The sequence below is a fragment of the Mustelus asterias genome, chromosome 9 (genome assembly GCF_964213995.1).
Source record: "Mustelus asterias chromosome 9, sMusAst1.hap1.1, whole genome shotgun sequence".
Classification (NCBI taxonomy): Eukaryota; Metazoa; Chordata; class Chondrichthyes; order Carcharhiniformes; family Triakidae; genus Mustelus; species Mustelus asterias.
Window position 1 is genome coordinate 63972368 of NC_135809.1, and position 12375 is coordinate 63984742.

At 45.7% G+C, this 12375-nt stretch overlaps 1 protein-coding gene across 1 annotated transcript in view; it reads right to left on the bottom strand.

Moving 5' to 3' along the window:
• Positions 1 to 12375, bottom strand: part of tmem178bb (transmembrane protein 178Bb) — a 428056-nt gene that overhangs the window by 38579 nt on the left and 377102 nt on the right. Inside the window, exon 3 of the mRNA XM_078220293.1 lies at positions 5288 to 5425. Coding sequence (XP_078076419.1) covers positions 5288 to 5425 — 138 coding nt within the window. The remainder of the gene's footprint in view (positions 1 to 5287; positions 5426 to 12375) is intronic.

A 12375-nucleotide genomic window follows, 5' to 3' on the forward strand; every position in this document is an offset into this window, starting at 1 on the left:
CACGGGGATAGTGCCAGAGGACTGGAGAGTGGCGAATGTTGTTCCTCTGTTCAAGAAAGGAAATAGGAATGACCCTGGTAATTATAGGCCGGTTAGTCTTACTTTGGTGGTCAGTAAGTTAATGGAAAAGGTCCTGAGGGATAGGATTTATGACCATTTGGAAAGATGCAGCTTAATCCGTGATAGTCAACATGGATTCGTGAAGGGTAAGTCTTGCCTCACAAATTTGATTGAATTCTTTGAGGAGGTAACTAAGTGTGTAGATGAAGGTAGAGAAGTTGATGTCGTATACATGGATTTTAGTAAGGCGTTTGATAAGGTTCCCCATGGTAGGCTCATGAAGAAAGTAAGGAGGTGTGGGATAGAGGGAAATTTGGCCGATTGGATAAATAACTGGCTATCTCATAGAAGACAGAGGGTGGTGGTGAATGGAAAATTTTCAGACTGGAGAGCAGTTACCAGCGGTGTACCACAGGGATCAGTGCTGGGTCCTCTGCTATTTGTGATTTTTATCAATGACTTGGAGGAGGGGACTGAAGGGTGGGTCAGTAAATTTGCTGATGACACCAAGATTGGTGGAGTAGTGGATGAGATGGAGGGCTGTTGTAGGCTGCAAAGAGACACTGATAGGATGCAGAGCTGGGCCGAAAAATGGCAGATGGAGTTTAACACTGATAAGTGCGAGGTGATTCATTTTGGGAGGACAAATTTGAATGTGGATTACAGGGTCAACGGCAGGGTTCTGAGGAATGTGGAGGAACAGAGGGATTTTGGGGTTCATATCCACAGATCTCTGAAGGTTGCCACTCAAGTGAATAGAGCCGTGGAGAAGGCCTATAGTGTGTTAGCGTTTATTAACAGGGGGTTTGAGTTTAAGAGCCGTGGGGTTATGCTGCAACTGGACAGGACCTTGGTGAGACCACATTTGGAATATTGTGTGCAGTTCTGGTCACCTCACTATAAGAAGGATGTGGAAACATTGGAGAGAGAGCAGAGGAGATTTACCGGGATGCTGCCTGGTTTGGAGGGTAGGTCTTATGAGGAAAGGTTGAGGGAGCTGGAGCTTTTCTCTTTGGAGCGGAGGAGGATAAGGGGCGACTTAATAGAGGTTTATTAGATGATAAGGGGGATAGATAGAGTGGACGTTCAGAGACTATTTCCTCGGGTGAATGTAGCAGTTACTAGGGGGCATAACGATAAGGTTCATGGTGGGAGATATAGGTAGGTTCTTTACTCAGAGGGTGGTTGGGGTGTGGAATAGACTGCCTGCTGTGATAGTGGAGTCGGACACTTTAGGAACTTTCAAGCGATTATTGGATAGGCCCATGGAGCACACCAGAATGATAGGGAGTGGGATAGCTTGATCTTGGTTTCGGACAAAGCTCGGCACAACATCGAGGGCCGAAGGGCCTGTACTGTGCTGTACTGTTCTATGTTTCTATGTTTAACAGCTAGCTATCTCTTTAGTTCCAATTTGAGCAGTACCCCATATACATAAACCCTTTCGTCAGAACCTGTTAGCACCAAAAACAGATATGCTCATATGGATGCAAGATTTCCAAGCTTTTAACACCTCCAGACAGAGATCCAGACAGACACCTGTCTTCTGACTCTCATACAACCACCTTCAGAGAAAGATCCACCTCCAAACAGCAGAATCTCAAAGAAAGAGACTTACTTCCTGGCAGATTCCAGTCTCCAACTGCAGAGAGGAAACAGAGGCACTGCTCCCTAACAACTCCAAGCAGCATCTAAGCTTGAGTTCTCTGTGTAAGCCTAGCTCCACCCAGTCACTTGATTTTCTGTCGATCAACCCAATCAAGTGCTATTCTGCAAAACCCCAAAGGAACACTAAAAGCAACAGAACGTATTAGTCCAGATTAGGACAAACATTCGAGCAATATGGAGAAATTATGCCGCTGCAGTAACAATAGTGTGCCAGTTATAGACAGAAGGGCACCGATAATTTTAAAAACTGCTAAAACAGATACTGCACAAGAAGCGTGACCCAAACACACTTCTTAAAGGCGCAGTATTGTCACACTATGTTTCACATTTGCTTTTGCAGTGTGAAAGACACTGGCACTAATTGCCCATCCTTGAGGGCATTAGGAGTCAACTCTGTATCGTGGGACTACAGTCATGTATAAACAGGATCAGGACATGATGTCCTGGAAGGGCGTTAGTGAACCCATTGGGTTTTTGCAGCAATCTGGCAACTTCACTTAGTGCACGGGCCTCAAATGATCAGATTTGACCAAATTTAATTTCCCAACTGTGGTGAGATTTGAACTCAAAACCTTTGAGTTACTAGCCTGGGACTAGAACCATTGGCTACCGTACCCTATCATCAATATGACAACCCTGTCTGGAGCAAGTTGCTCAACACACTTCACAATTTTGAGAACTTCAGTGTTAAGTTCATACAAGGTTAATTGCAGCTGTTCCAACACAAAAGATGGGTGAGGCAGTGGCACAGTGGTAATATCTCTAATCTAGTAGGCTCAGGTGAATACTCTGTCAGTACTGATTCAAATCCCACTATAGCAGCTGGTGAAACTTCAATTGAATTAATAAATCTGGAATATAAAGCAAGTCTCAGTAATGGTGACCATGACAACTACCATTATATTGTCATTAAAAACCCACTGGCTTACTTTAGGGAAGGAAACCTTCCGTCCTTACCTGGTCTGGCCTACATGTGACTCCAGACGTACATGTGACTACAGGCCCACAGTAATGTGGTTGACTCTTAACCGTCCTCTGAAATAGCCTAGTAAACCACACAGTTCAAGGACAATTAGGGATGGGCAACAAATGCATGACCCAGCCAGCAATGTTCTTATTCCATGAAAAAAAGGACACAACACCAGACCGAAGCGGTAAATTAGTAAACTTGCGCATATGTTAGATAGTACTCCTATATGTCGTGATCGACACTTCGGGTGACTTTAGGATCAGACTCAGAAACTTGGCTGGGGTAATAGGTTGTGGGCTTGTAGTCAGCAGCACTGTCTTGCTGCATTTGCTCTTGATGATCTCAGTCCTCACTGCTTCACCTTCTTTACTTAAACGACAATTTTGATATCAAAATGAATACATTTTGGGGGTAGGGCCTGCGTGGGATTGTGGTCGGTGCAGACTCGATGGGCCGAATGGCCTCCTTCTGCACTGTAGGGATTCTATGATTCTTAATACACTTTTTTCTCAAATTACCTAGTGGCTCTTTCTACATTGGCATGGCAACTCCGTTTATCCCTACACAATTGCGGAGAAGAGATTATCTAGAATGGTACCAGAGATTGGGGGCTTCAGTTCCATGGAGGGACTGGAGAAGCTGGGCTTGTTCTCCTCAGACCAGAGAAGGTAGAAGCCTGGAGCCCAGCAGGAGGACACATTGAAGAGAACTGGCAGAAGAATGAGATGGAAGACGAGCAGTGAGTCTTGACGACTTGCCTGAAAGGATGGTGGAAGCAGATTCACATGGGAATTGGATAAATAACTGAGAAGAAAAGATTTGCAGCGCAATGGGGAAAGAAAGGGAAATGTATCACCAATTGGGCTGCTCTTTCAAAGAGCAGGCATAGACATGGTGGGAGAATGGCCTCAGTCAGTGTTTAAGAATATATGAAATGTTCATACCTGTGTTTGGGACCAGGCATAGTGTAATGTCCTAAGTATATCAGGGGTTTGAAACAAAAGGAAATGATATGGTTCACACACTTGAATTCAAACTAACACTCAACAAGTTAATTTTCGGAACTGTTGCTTATACAGAGTACAAACTGAAATTAAACAGCAGCCTGCTGACATCACCATCAAATCATGTGACTTAGCTTTTAAAATAATCCTGCAACTATTTAAATATCTAACACGAAGGATCTATAGCACAGAAACAGGTCCTTCAGCCCAGCAGGTCAATGCTAGTCTTTATACTCCTCATGAGACCCCTCTCATCATAATTAGCCCTTCAAACCCTGAATCCACTAAAGTTGTATCATGCTTCCCTTAAGTGCATCAATCCCATTTGATTTAACTACTCCATGTCCTGCTGTTCCACATCCCCACCACTCTCTATGTGAAGAGAGTCTTTATTTGGTTTATTGATGGCTAGCTTATATTCACATTCTCATTTGGGATTCGCCCACAGTTGAAAGTGATTTCTCAACCTCTACTGCATTCAACCCCTTAGGAATTATAGAGACCTCTATCTGCAAAGCCTGTTCTTTGCCTATTCTTTCCCAGAGCAACAGCCCCAGTTTGTTCATCTTTTCCGGCAGTTACATTCTGCACCTCCGGTAAATCCCCACAATTGTGTTGTGTATTTTGCTGCTGTTTCCAGTGAAATTCATCCCACAGCGTATTATCCTTTAGTTTAATAAACAGCTTTGCTGTTCCTGTTGTTCTAAGCTTAGTTGACTACCCCTTTCTGATCTGAACAGGGGAGGAATTTCTCTGAATCTGTTCTGTAAACCTTCCTTCATAGCCTGGATGCTGCCAGTCATACCATCTCCAGCATCTCCTGCTTAAACAAAATGAACCCCCCCCCCCCCATCCTTTCTGATGCCCTTTTATTGACCGGAAACATCAACCCTGCTTCTCCATTCACTGATATATTGGATATCTGGCACAGACACAGGCCATTCGGCCCCACCAGTCCATGCCAGGGTTTATGCTCCACGACAGTTCCTCCCATCTTTCCACATTTAAATCGGCTAATCCCTTCCCCCTCATCTGCTTGTCTACCTTCCCTTGAATTGCAGCTATACTGTTCACTTTGATCATTCCCCATGGTAGCGAATTCCACATTCTCACGACTCTTTGGGTAAAGAAGTTCCCTCTAAATTGCCCATTGGATTTCTTGATGACTATCTTAAATTGATGGCCTCCAGTTATGTTCTTCCCCAAAAGAGGACACATTAGGTGGAATGTTCCAGCCCTTCCTACCGGCAGGATTTTCCAGTCAGGTCGAAGATGACCACCTACCCCCATCCCCCCTTTGTGGCGTGTTCTCTGGTGGCGGAATGGGCAAGTCATACAAATCATTGGTGTCATTGGTGGGACTGGAAGAAACCGTCAGCAGACAATGGCAAGCTGCCAGAAAACATGCTGCAGGGGTGGGACTAGAAAGTCATGCACATTATCTCTGTATCCCACGCTCTCTCTGTATCCCACGCTCTCTCTGCTGTTATTTCAAGCATCTGCAGTATTTGGTCTGTAACCTTGACTTGGATTCCTGATAATCCCATCAGTACCTGACTAGGAAGATCCAGGCACACAATCTTACCTCCCATCAGGAAGAGCAAGCCAGCCACGTACTGCATGAGGCCGCGATCCCAACAGCAGCCCAGAATCCCGATTATCCAGCCAAACAGGATGATGGCGACCGCCATTCCCATGAATCCAGCCGTCATCCGGCGCAGATCTGCAGCGGAGGAAAGAGAAAGCATGGATCGTTAAACTTTACTCGTAAAGTGTCCTTTCTCCCAGCGCTATGATCTGCTGTCACAAAAGAACTGCTCAAGTCATTTTTCTGTCTGTTCCCACAGAGACAGGCTCTGATGTGCTCAGTGTCATTCAGTCGAGGCAGCACAGCCCTGACAGACAGGCTGTCACATGGAGGTGGAGGGGTAACCAATTAACCCCAACCTCATTACATTTACTGGATTGACACCTGGAATGAGCAAATTGTTTTATGAGGAAACGTTAGACAGACTTGGCTTGTTTCCACTGGAGTTTAGAAGAGTGAGGGGTGATTTGAAAGTATAAAATCATGAATGGTCTTGACAAGGTGAATGTGGAAATGATGTTTCCTCTAGTGGGCCGGTCCAGAGTGGGCAAGTCCAGAGTGGGCGGGTCCAGAGTGGACACTGTTTGAAAATTAGGGGTCACCCTTTTGAGACAGGGATGAGGAGGATTTTTTTTTGTCTCACAGGGTTGTGCGACTTTGATACTCTGCCTCAGGAGACGATGGAGGCGGAGTCACTGAACATTTTGAAAGCGGAGGAAGATTGATTCCCCTTAGGCAAAGGAATGAAAGGTTATCGGGGGAAATGGGAATGTGGAACTTGAATTACAAACAGATCAGCCATGATTTTATTGAATGGTTGAGCAGGCTCGAGGGGTTGAATGGGATATTTCTGCTCCTATTCTGTACGCTCATCTGCTGGATTTAGTCCACCTGTGTTTGCCAACTCTCCAAGAATTAAAGATTAATCTCCTAAACACTGCAGACGATAACCTTCCAAGAAAATTAAAATAAATTGTGTGCATTTTTATTATCTTTAGAGACGTTTGTTTGCTCGTTATAAAAACATTGGAGACAGGATAAAGGTCTTTTGACTGAAAACTAGAATCAGCCAATCAGAGGATGAAAAGTTTCTTCCTTTTCCAGTTGGTTGGGAGGGTGGGGAACTTTGAGAACGGACATGTCTAATAGCCAATGGTAGGAACGTAGGGTGCCAGGACAGTTGGAAGTGAACACAAGAAATAGGAGCAGGGGTAGACCACTCGGCCACTCAAGCCTGCTCCGCCATTCAATACCATCGTGGCTCATCTTGGGCTTCAACTCGATTTTCCCGCCCACTCCCCATGTCCCATAATTTACCGAGAGATCAAAAAGTTGTCGGTCCCAGCCTTAAATATATTCAACAATGAGGGGTCACAACACTCTGGGGTAGAAAATTCAAAACTTGCACAACCGTTTGAGTGAAGAAATTTCTCCTCATCTCAATCCTAAATGATCAGGCCCTTATCCTGAGAGTGTGCCCTTGTGTTTTAGATTCCCTGACCAATGGAAACAATCTCTCAGTGTTCACCCTATCAAAGCCCCTTGGAATTTTGTAGGTTTCAGTGAGATTGTCCCTCATTCTTCTAAACTCCAGAGAAAATAAACACATTTTACTCAATCTCTCATTATAGGACAATCCACTCATCCCAGGGACCAATCCAGTGAACCTTCGCTGAAGTGCCTTCAATACAAATGTATCCTTTGTTAAATATGGAGACCAAAACACACAAAGTGTTTCAGATGTGGTCTGCACAATTGTAGCAAGATTTCTTTATTCCTGCACTCCAATCCCCTTGCAATATAGGCCAATATGGCATTTGCCTTCCTAATTGCTTGCTGCACCTGCATGCTAACTTTCTGATATGTTCAACCTTATTGACATTGCCAAGTCCATGGATATTTAGAAAGTGAGCTTTGTCTGTATACGATGATACTATCCTCACCCCTCTGCCCGTGACGAACCTGCTCAGGTGTTTGCTAGTATGTTCTAGATGGCGATGTTTCCAAGGAGCTTCTGTTGCTTTGGGAAAACCAGCTGTGATCTCTAGACTCTGTGAAGGCCCATACACCAACCAAATCCACCTCCAAAATACAACTTCCAGCACTGATGGGGTTAAGTGCTTTGCCGCCCAGTCGAAAGCAGCAGGTTAAAGTTGAAGGTTGATCATACGACATGATCATATCCCCCTTTGTCTCTGTCCCCAGAAAGAGCACAAAGTGCTTTACAAACAAGTCAAATCACTTTGAAGTGCCAGAGGTATTGAAAAATGAGGCAGCCATTTTACACACAGCAAGATGAAACCCACCTAGATGAAACTTGTGTTGCCATAGCGCCTTACCTGGTCTCAGTGCATCTCAAAGTGGTTTACAGCCAATGGACATGTGGGCACTAATGCGATGTAGGAAACACGGCTGCCAATTTGCGCACTGCAAGCTCCCACAAACAATAAGTCACATGGGCAGATCAGGTGTTTCTAGGTGTTGAAGTATAAATATTGGCCAGGTGGGGCAGAGGTAGATTGTGGGGGGGGGGGGGGGGGGGGGGCGGCGGGGGGGGGGGGGGGGGGGGGGGGCGGGGGTGGAGGCATGGGGGGAGGCATGGGGGGAGATATTGGGCTGCTCTCCAGGTCTTTTATGAAATAGTCCTTGGGGATGTTTTATGTCCACTTTAGAAGGTTGATGGGTCATTCCAAAAGATAGCAAGTCTGACAGTGCAGCATTCCCTCAGTACTGTACTGGAGTGTCAGTCTAGGTTATATGCCCAGGTCTCTGGAGTGTGGCCTGTACCTACAACTTTCTGACTCTTAGCTACCGCTAAACTACAGTTGATGCAGTACATGCCGCAATGCAGATGAATATCCAGTTAATCTGCTTGTATTTAGGGAGAGTTCCAGACCACAGGATTCTAACATTCATATAGTCCTTTCCCTAAAGAGTGCCCCAGTATCTAAAACTTTCATCTGAACAGATTTTCCAAATGGGAACCATTCACAGCACACAGCCAGTCACAATGGGGGCCAAAGGGAAGGTCATCACAAGGTCATCTTCTCCCTGTGGTTGAAGAGCTCCTCCCAATGTGGATTCCACACACTAAGAGGCACAATGAACATGCTCTTCACCGAGCAGCAACTACAGGAGAAATGCAAGGAACAGCAGCAACCCTTGTAAATGGCCTTCTTTGACCTCACAAAGGCCTTCGACACTGTCAACCGCGAGTGATTATGAAGCGTTCTCCTCTGTTTCACTGTTCCCAAAACTTTGTCACCATTCTCCACCTGCTCCACAATGACATGCAATCCATGATCCTGACCAACAGATCAACCACAGACTCAATTCACATTCAGACTGGGGTCAAACAAAGCTATGCCACTGCGCCAACACTCTTCTCGATCTTTCTTGCTGCAATGCTTCATCTCACCTTCCTCAGGCTCCCCACTGAAATGGAGCTAAATTGCATAACAAACAGGAATCTGTTCAACCTTTGCCATCTGCAGGCCAGATCCAAGGTTGTCTCATCCTCTGTCATTGAACTAGGGTATGCAGACGCTGCTTTCGCCTGCGCTCACTTGGAAGATCAAGCTCAACGCCATTGTCAGAACCTTCAAAACAGCGTCCGAGAGCATGGGCCTTGCACTAAACATCTGTAAGACAAAGGTCCTCTACCAACTCACCCCACCCACTGGGTTATCAAAATCCACAATGAGGCCTTGGACAACATGGACCCTTTTCCATAGCTTGGGAGCTTACTGTCAATAAGAGCAGACATCAATGATATGGTTCACCACTACCTTGGTGTGCCAGTGCTATCTACGGTGATCTGAGGAAGGGGAAGAGAGCTCATGGTTTGCAGAGTAGTAGCGATACCCACCCTCCTAAATGGCTCAGAGAGGTGGACGACTTACAGAAGGACGACTTACAGCCCTGGAGAAGTTCTACTTCTGCAAGATCCTGCAAATCCATGGGCAGGATAGGTGCCCCATTGTCGGTGTTCTCGCTCAGGCCAACATCGCCAGTATCGAAACATTGACCACGCTCAATCAGCTCTGCTGGATAGGCCGCATCATCCACACGTCTGACACGAGACTCTCAAAACAAGCGCTCTACTCAGAGCTTTGGCATGGCAAGTGAATCCCAGGAGGGCAGAGAACATACTTCAGGGACATCCTCAAAGTCTCCTTGGAAAAGTGTAGTATCCTCACTGACACCTGGAAATGCTTGGCCCAAGACTGCCTGAAGTGGAGGAAAAACATCTGGGAAGGAGCTGAATACCTCGAGTTTTACTGCTGAGAGCAAGCTGAAGCCAAACATCAACAGCGAAAGAAGTGGCCGTTAACCCGGGCATCCCACCTACTTGCCCTGCCAACCACCGTCTGCCCACCTCTGACAGAGACTAGTGATTGTGCATCAGACTCCAGTCACCTGAGAACTCATTTTTAGTGTGGAAGCAAGTCACCCTCGACACTGAGAGACTGTCTGAGGAGTTCAGGGAGAGCTCCTGACTACAGGGTTCTAACACCACACAGACCTTTCTTCAAATAGTGCCCCAGAATCTAGAACTTTCACCTGAACAGGCCTTCTAAAGGAGAACCATTCACAGCACACAGCCAGTCACAATCAGAACTACAATCTTCCAATTCAGAGGCAAGAGAGCTATTCTCCAATGATGCATTCCTGACAGCCATCTCCCTGGTTGTCTCTGGAAAGTTATCACTTTAATAGTTGTCAGGGGGTTGGTGTAGGGCAGACATTACTCATTCAGCTGCCATTGTGTCGAAAGGTTGAAAAGCAGGGAGGTTGTTTCCACTGGTGGGTGAAACTAGAACTAGGGGGCATGGCGTCAAAATAAGGGGAAACAATTTAGGACTATGTTGAGGAGGAACTTCTTCACCCAAAGGGTTGTGAATCTGTGGAATTTCCTGTCCAGTGAAGCAGTTGAGGCTACCCCATTGAATGTTTTTAAGGCAAGGATAGATAAATTTTTGAACAAAAGGAATTAACGGCTATGGTGAGCGGGTGGGTAAGTGAAGCTGAGTCCACAAAAAGATCAGCCATGATCTTATTGAATAGCGGAGCAGGCTCGAGGGGCCAGATGGCCTACTCCTGCTCCTAGTTCTTATGGTCTTATGTTCTTATGTAAAAGCCAAGAGTACAGATTTCCCATTGGCCTTCTGGCTAGTATGAGGTGAACTGGGCACATGAATAACAACTGATAATTAGAGGGTGCCTTTACTGCAATAAACTATCCAAAATCACCCCATAGGAGCATTACAAAGTGTAACACGGAGCCACGTAAGGTGATACTGGATTAGGTGACCAAAAGCTTGGTCAAAGAGGTAGATTTTATGCAGCGCTTTAAAGAAGGAAAGTGTGAGATGGAGAGGCAGAGAGTAGGGTCGCCAACCCTGCAGGATTGGCCTGCAATCTCCAAGAATTGAAGATCAATCTTCAGGACGCTGATGTGTGCGACCCAGGAGAAAGAAATCATCGGGACATTAAAAAAATTGTTTTTTATATCATTTTCTTTGAACATTTCTCTTCACCAGCTACAAAAATATTGAAAATGGGAAAAAAAAGACTATTTGACTGATGGTAAACCATCGTCCAAATGGATAATGAGTCTTTTTCCTTTCCAGTTGGTGTAGGAAGGCAGTACGTCACAAGGATGGGTGTGTTGGCTGACTGGAGCATGGGGACAAATCGTGTGAAACCTCCTGGAATACATTTAATCACAATGAAGGGGTCTAGGGGAGGGTATTCCAGATGAGCTGACTAGTTTTTTAAAATAGCACAAACACACGTTGGAGCCTCACATAAGGCCCAATGGGGGAAAGGGGAACAAATCTATGAAACGCTACAGCCAGTGGTGGCACGATAGCACAGTGGTTAGCACTGCTGCTTCACAGCGCCAAGGACCTGAGTTCGACTCCTGACTTGGGTCACTGTCTGTGTGGAGTTTGCACGTTCTCTCCGCGTCTGTGTGGGTTTCCTCCGGGTGCTCCAGTTTCCTCCCACATTCTAAAAGACGTGCTGGTTGGTTGCATTGACCCAAACAGGCTTCGAAGTGTGGCGACTTGGGGGATTTCACAGTAACTTAATTGCAGTGTTAATGTAAGCCTTACTTGTGACACTAATAAATAAACTTTAAACTTTAAAAAAAACAATGGGATCAATAACTGGGCCTTTTCTTGTTCGGCCTCCAGAGGATGAGTTCCACCAGGTGGTCCAGCCAGAAACTGTAACCGTGGACTGAGCTGTGTGGATCAGAGTCACCCTGCTGGCCATGGGCCATGCTCTGCTGAGCTTGACATCTCTTATTTTAAACAGATCCAAGATCCTTCTGAAAACCCATTGTGGACTAAGGTTTCAGTTACTCTTTTCTGATGTTTCCTTTGATGCTGCCTCCATTCCTGTCTGATGCTGCCTTTGTGCAGGATCTTAGGATTTTTTTCTATGTTAACGTTGCTATCTAAATGAAAGTTATGGTTGTCTTTCTGTCTTGCCTCTTTAAAAAGACGCTAACCTTATGCTGGGCTTCTGCTACAGGCCCCCTCAGTTGCTGAAGACCCTTCCACTCTTAACTGCCCAAGGGACCATTCTTCTGTCTGTGTGGAGTTTGCACATTCTCCTCGTGTCTGCGTGGGTTTCCTCCGGGTGCTCCGGTTTCCTCCCACAGTCCAAAGATGTGCGGGTTAGGTTGATTGGCCATGCTAAATTGCCCCTTAGTGTCCTGAGATGCGTAGGTTAGAGGGGTTAGTGGGTAAATATGTAGGGATATGGGGGTAGGGCCTGGGTGGGATTATGGTCGGTGCAGACTCGATGGGCCGAATGGCCTCTTTCTGTGCTGTAGGGTTTCTAAGATTTCTAAAAGTGTTGGCAGACTATTCAACCCTGGTGATTTGATTTTGATTTTTAAAAATTTGATTTATTATTGTCACATGTACTAGCATACAGTGAAAAGTATTGTTTCTTGCGCACAGACAAAGCATACCGTACATAGAGAAGGAAAGGAGAGAGTGCAGAATGTAGTGTTACAGTCATAGCTAGAGTTTAGAGAAAGATCAACTTAATGCAAGGTAAGTCCATTT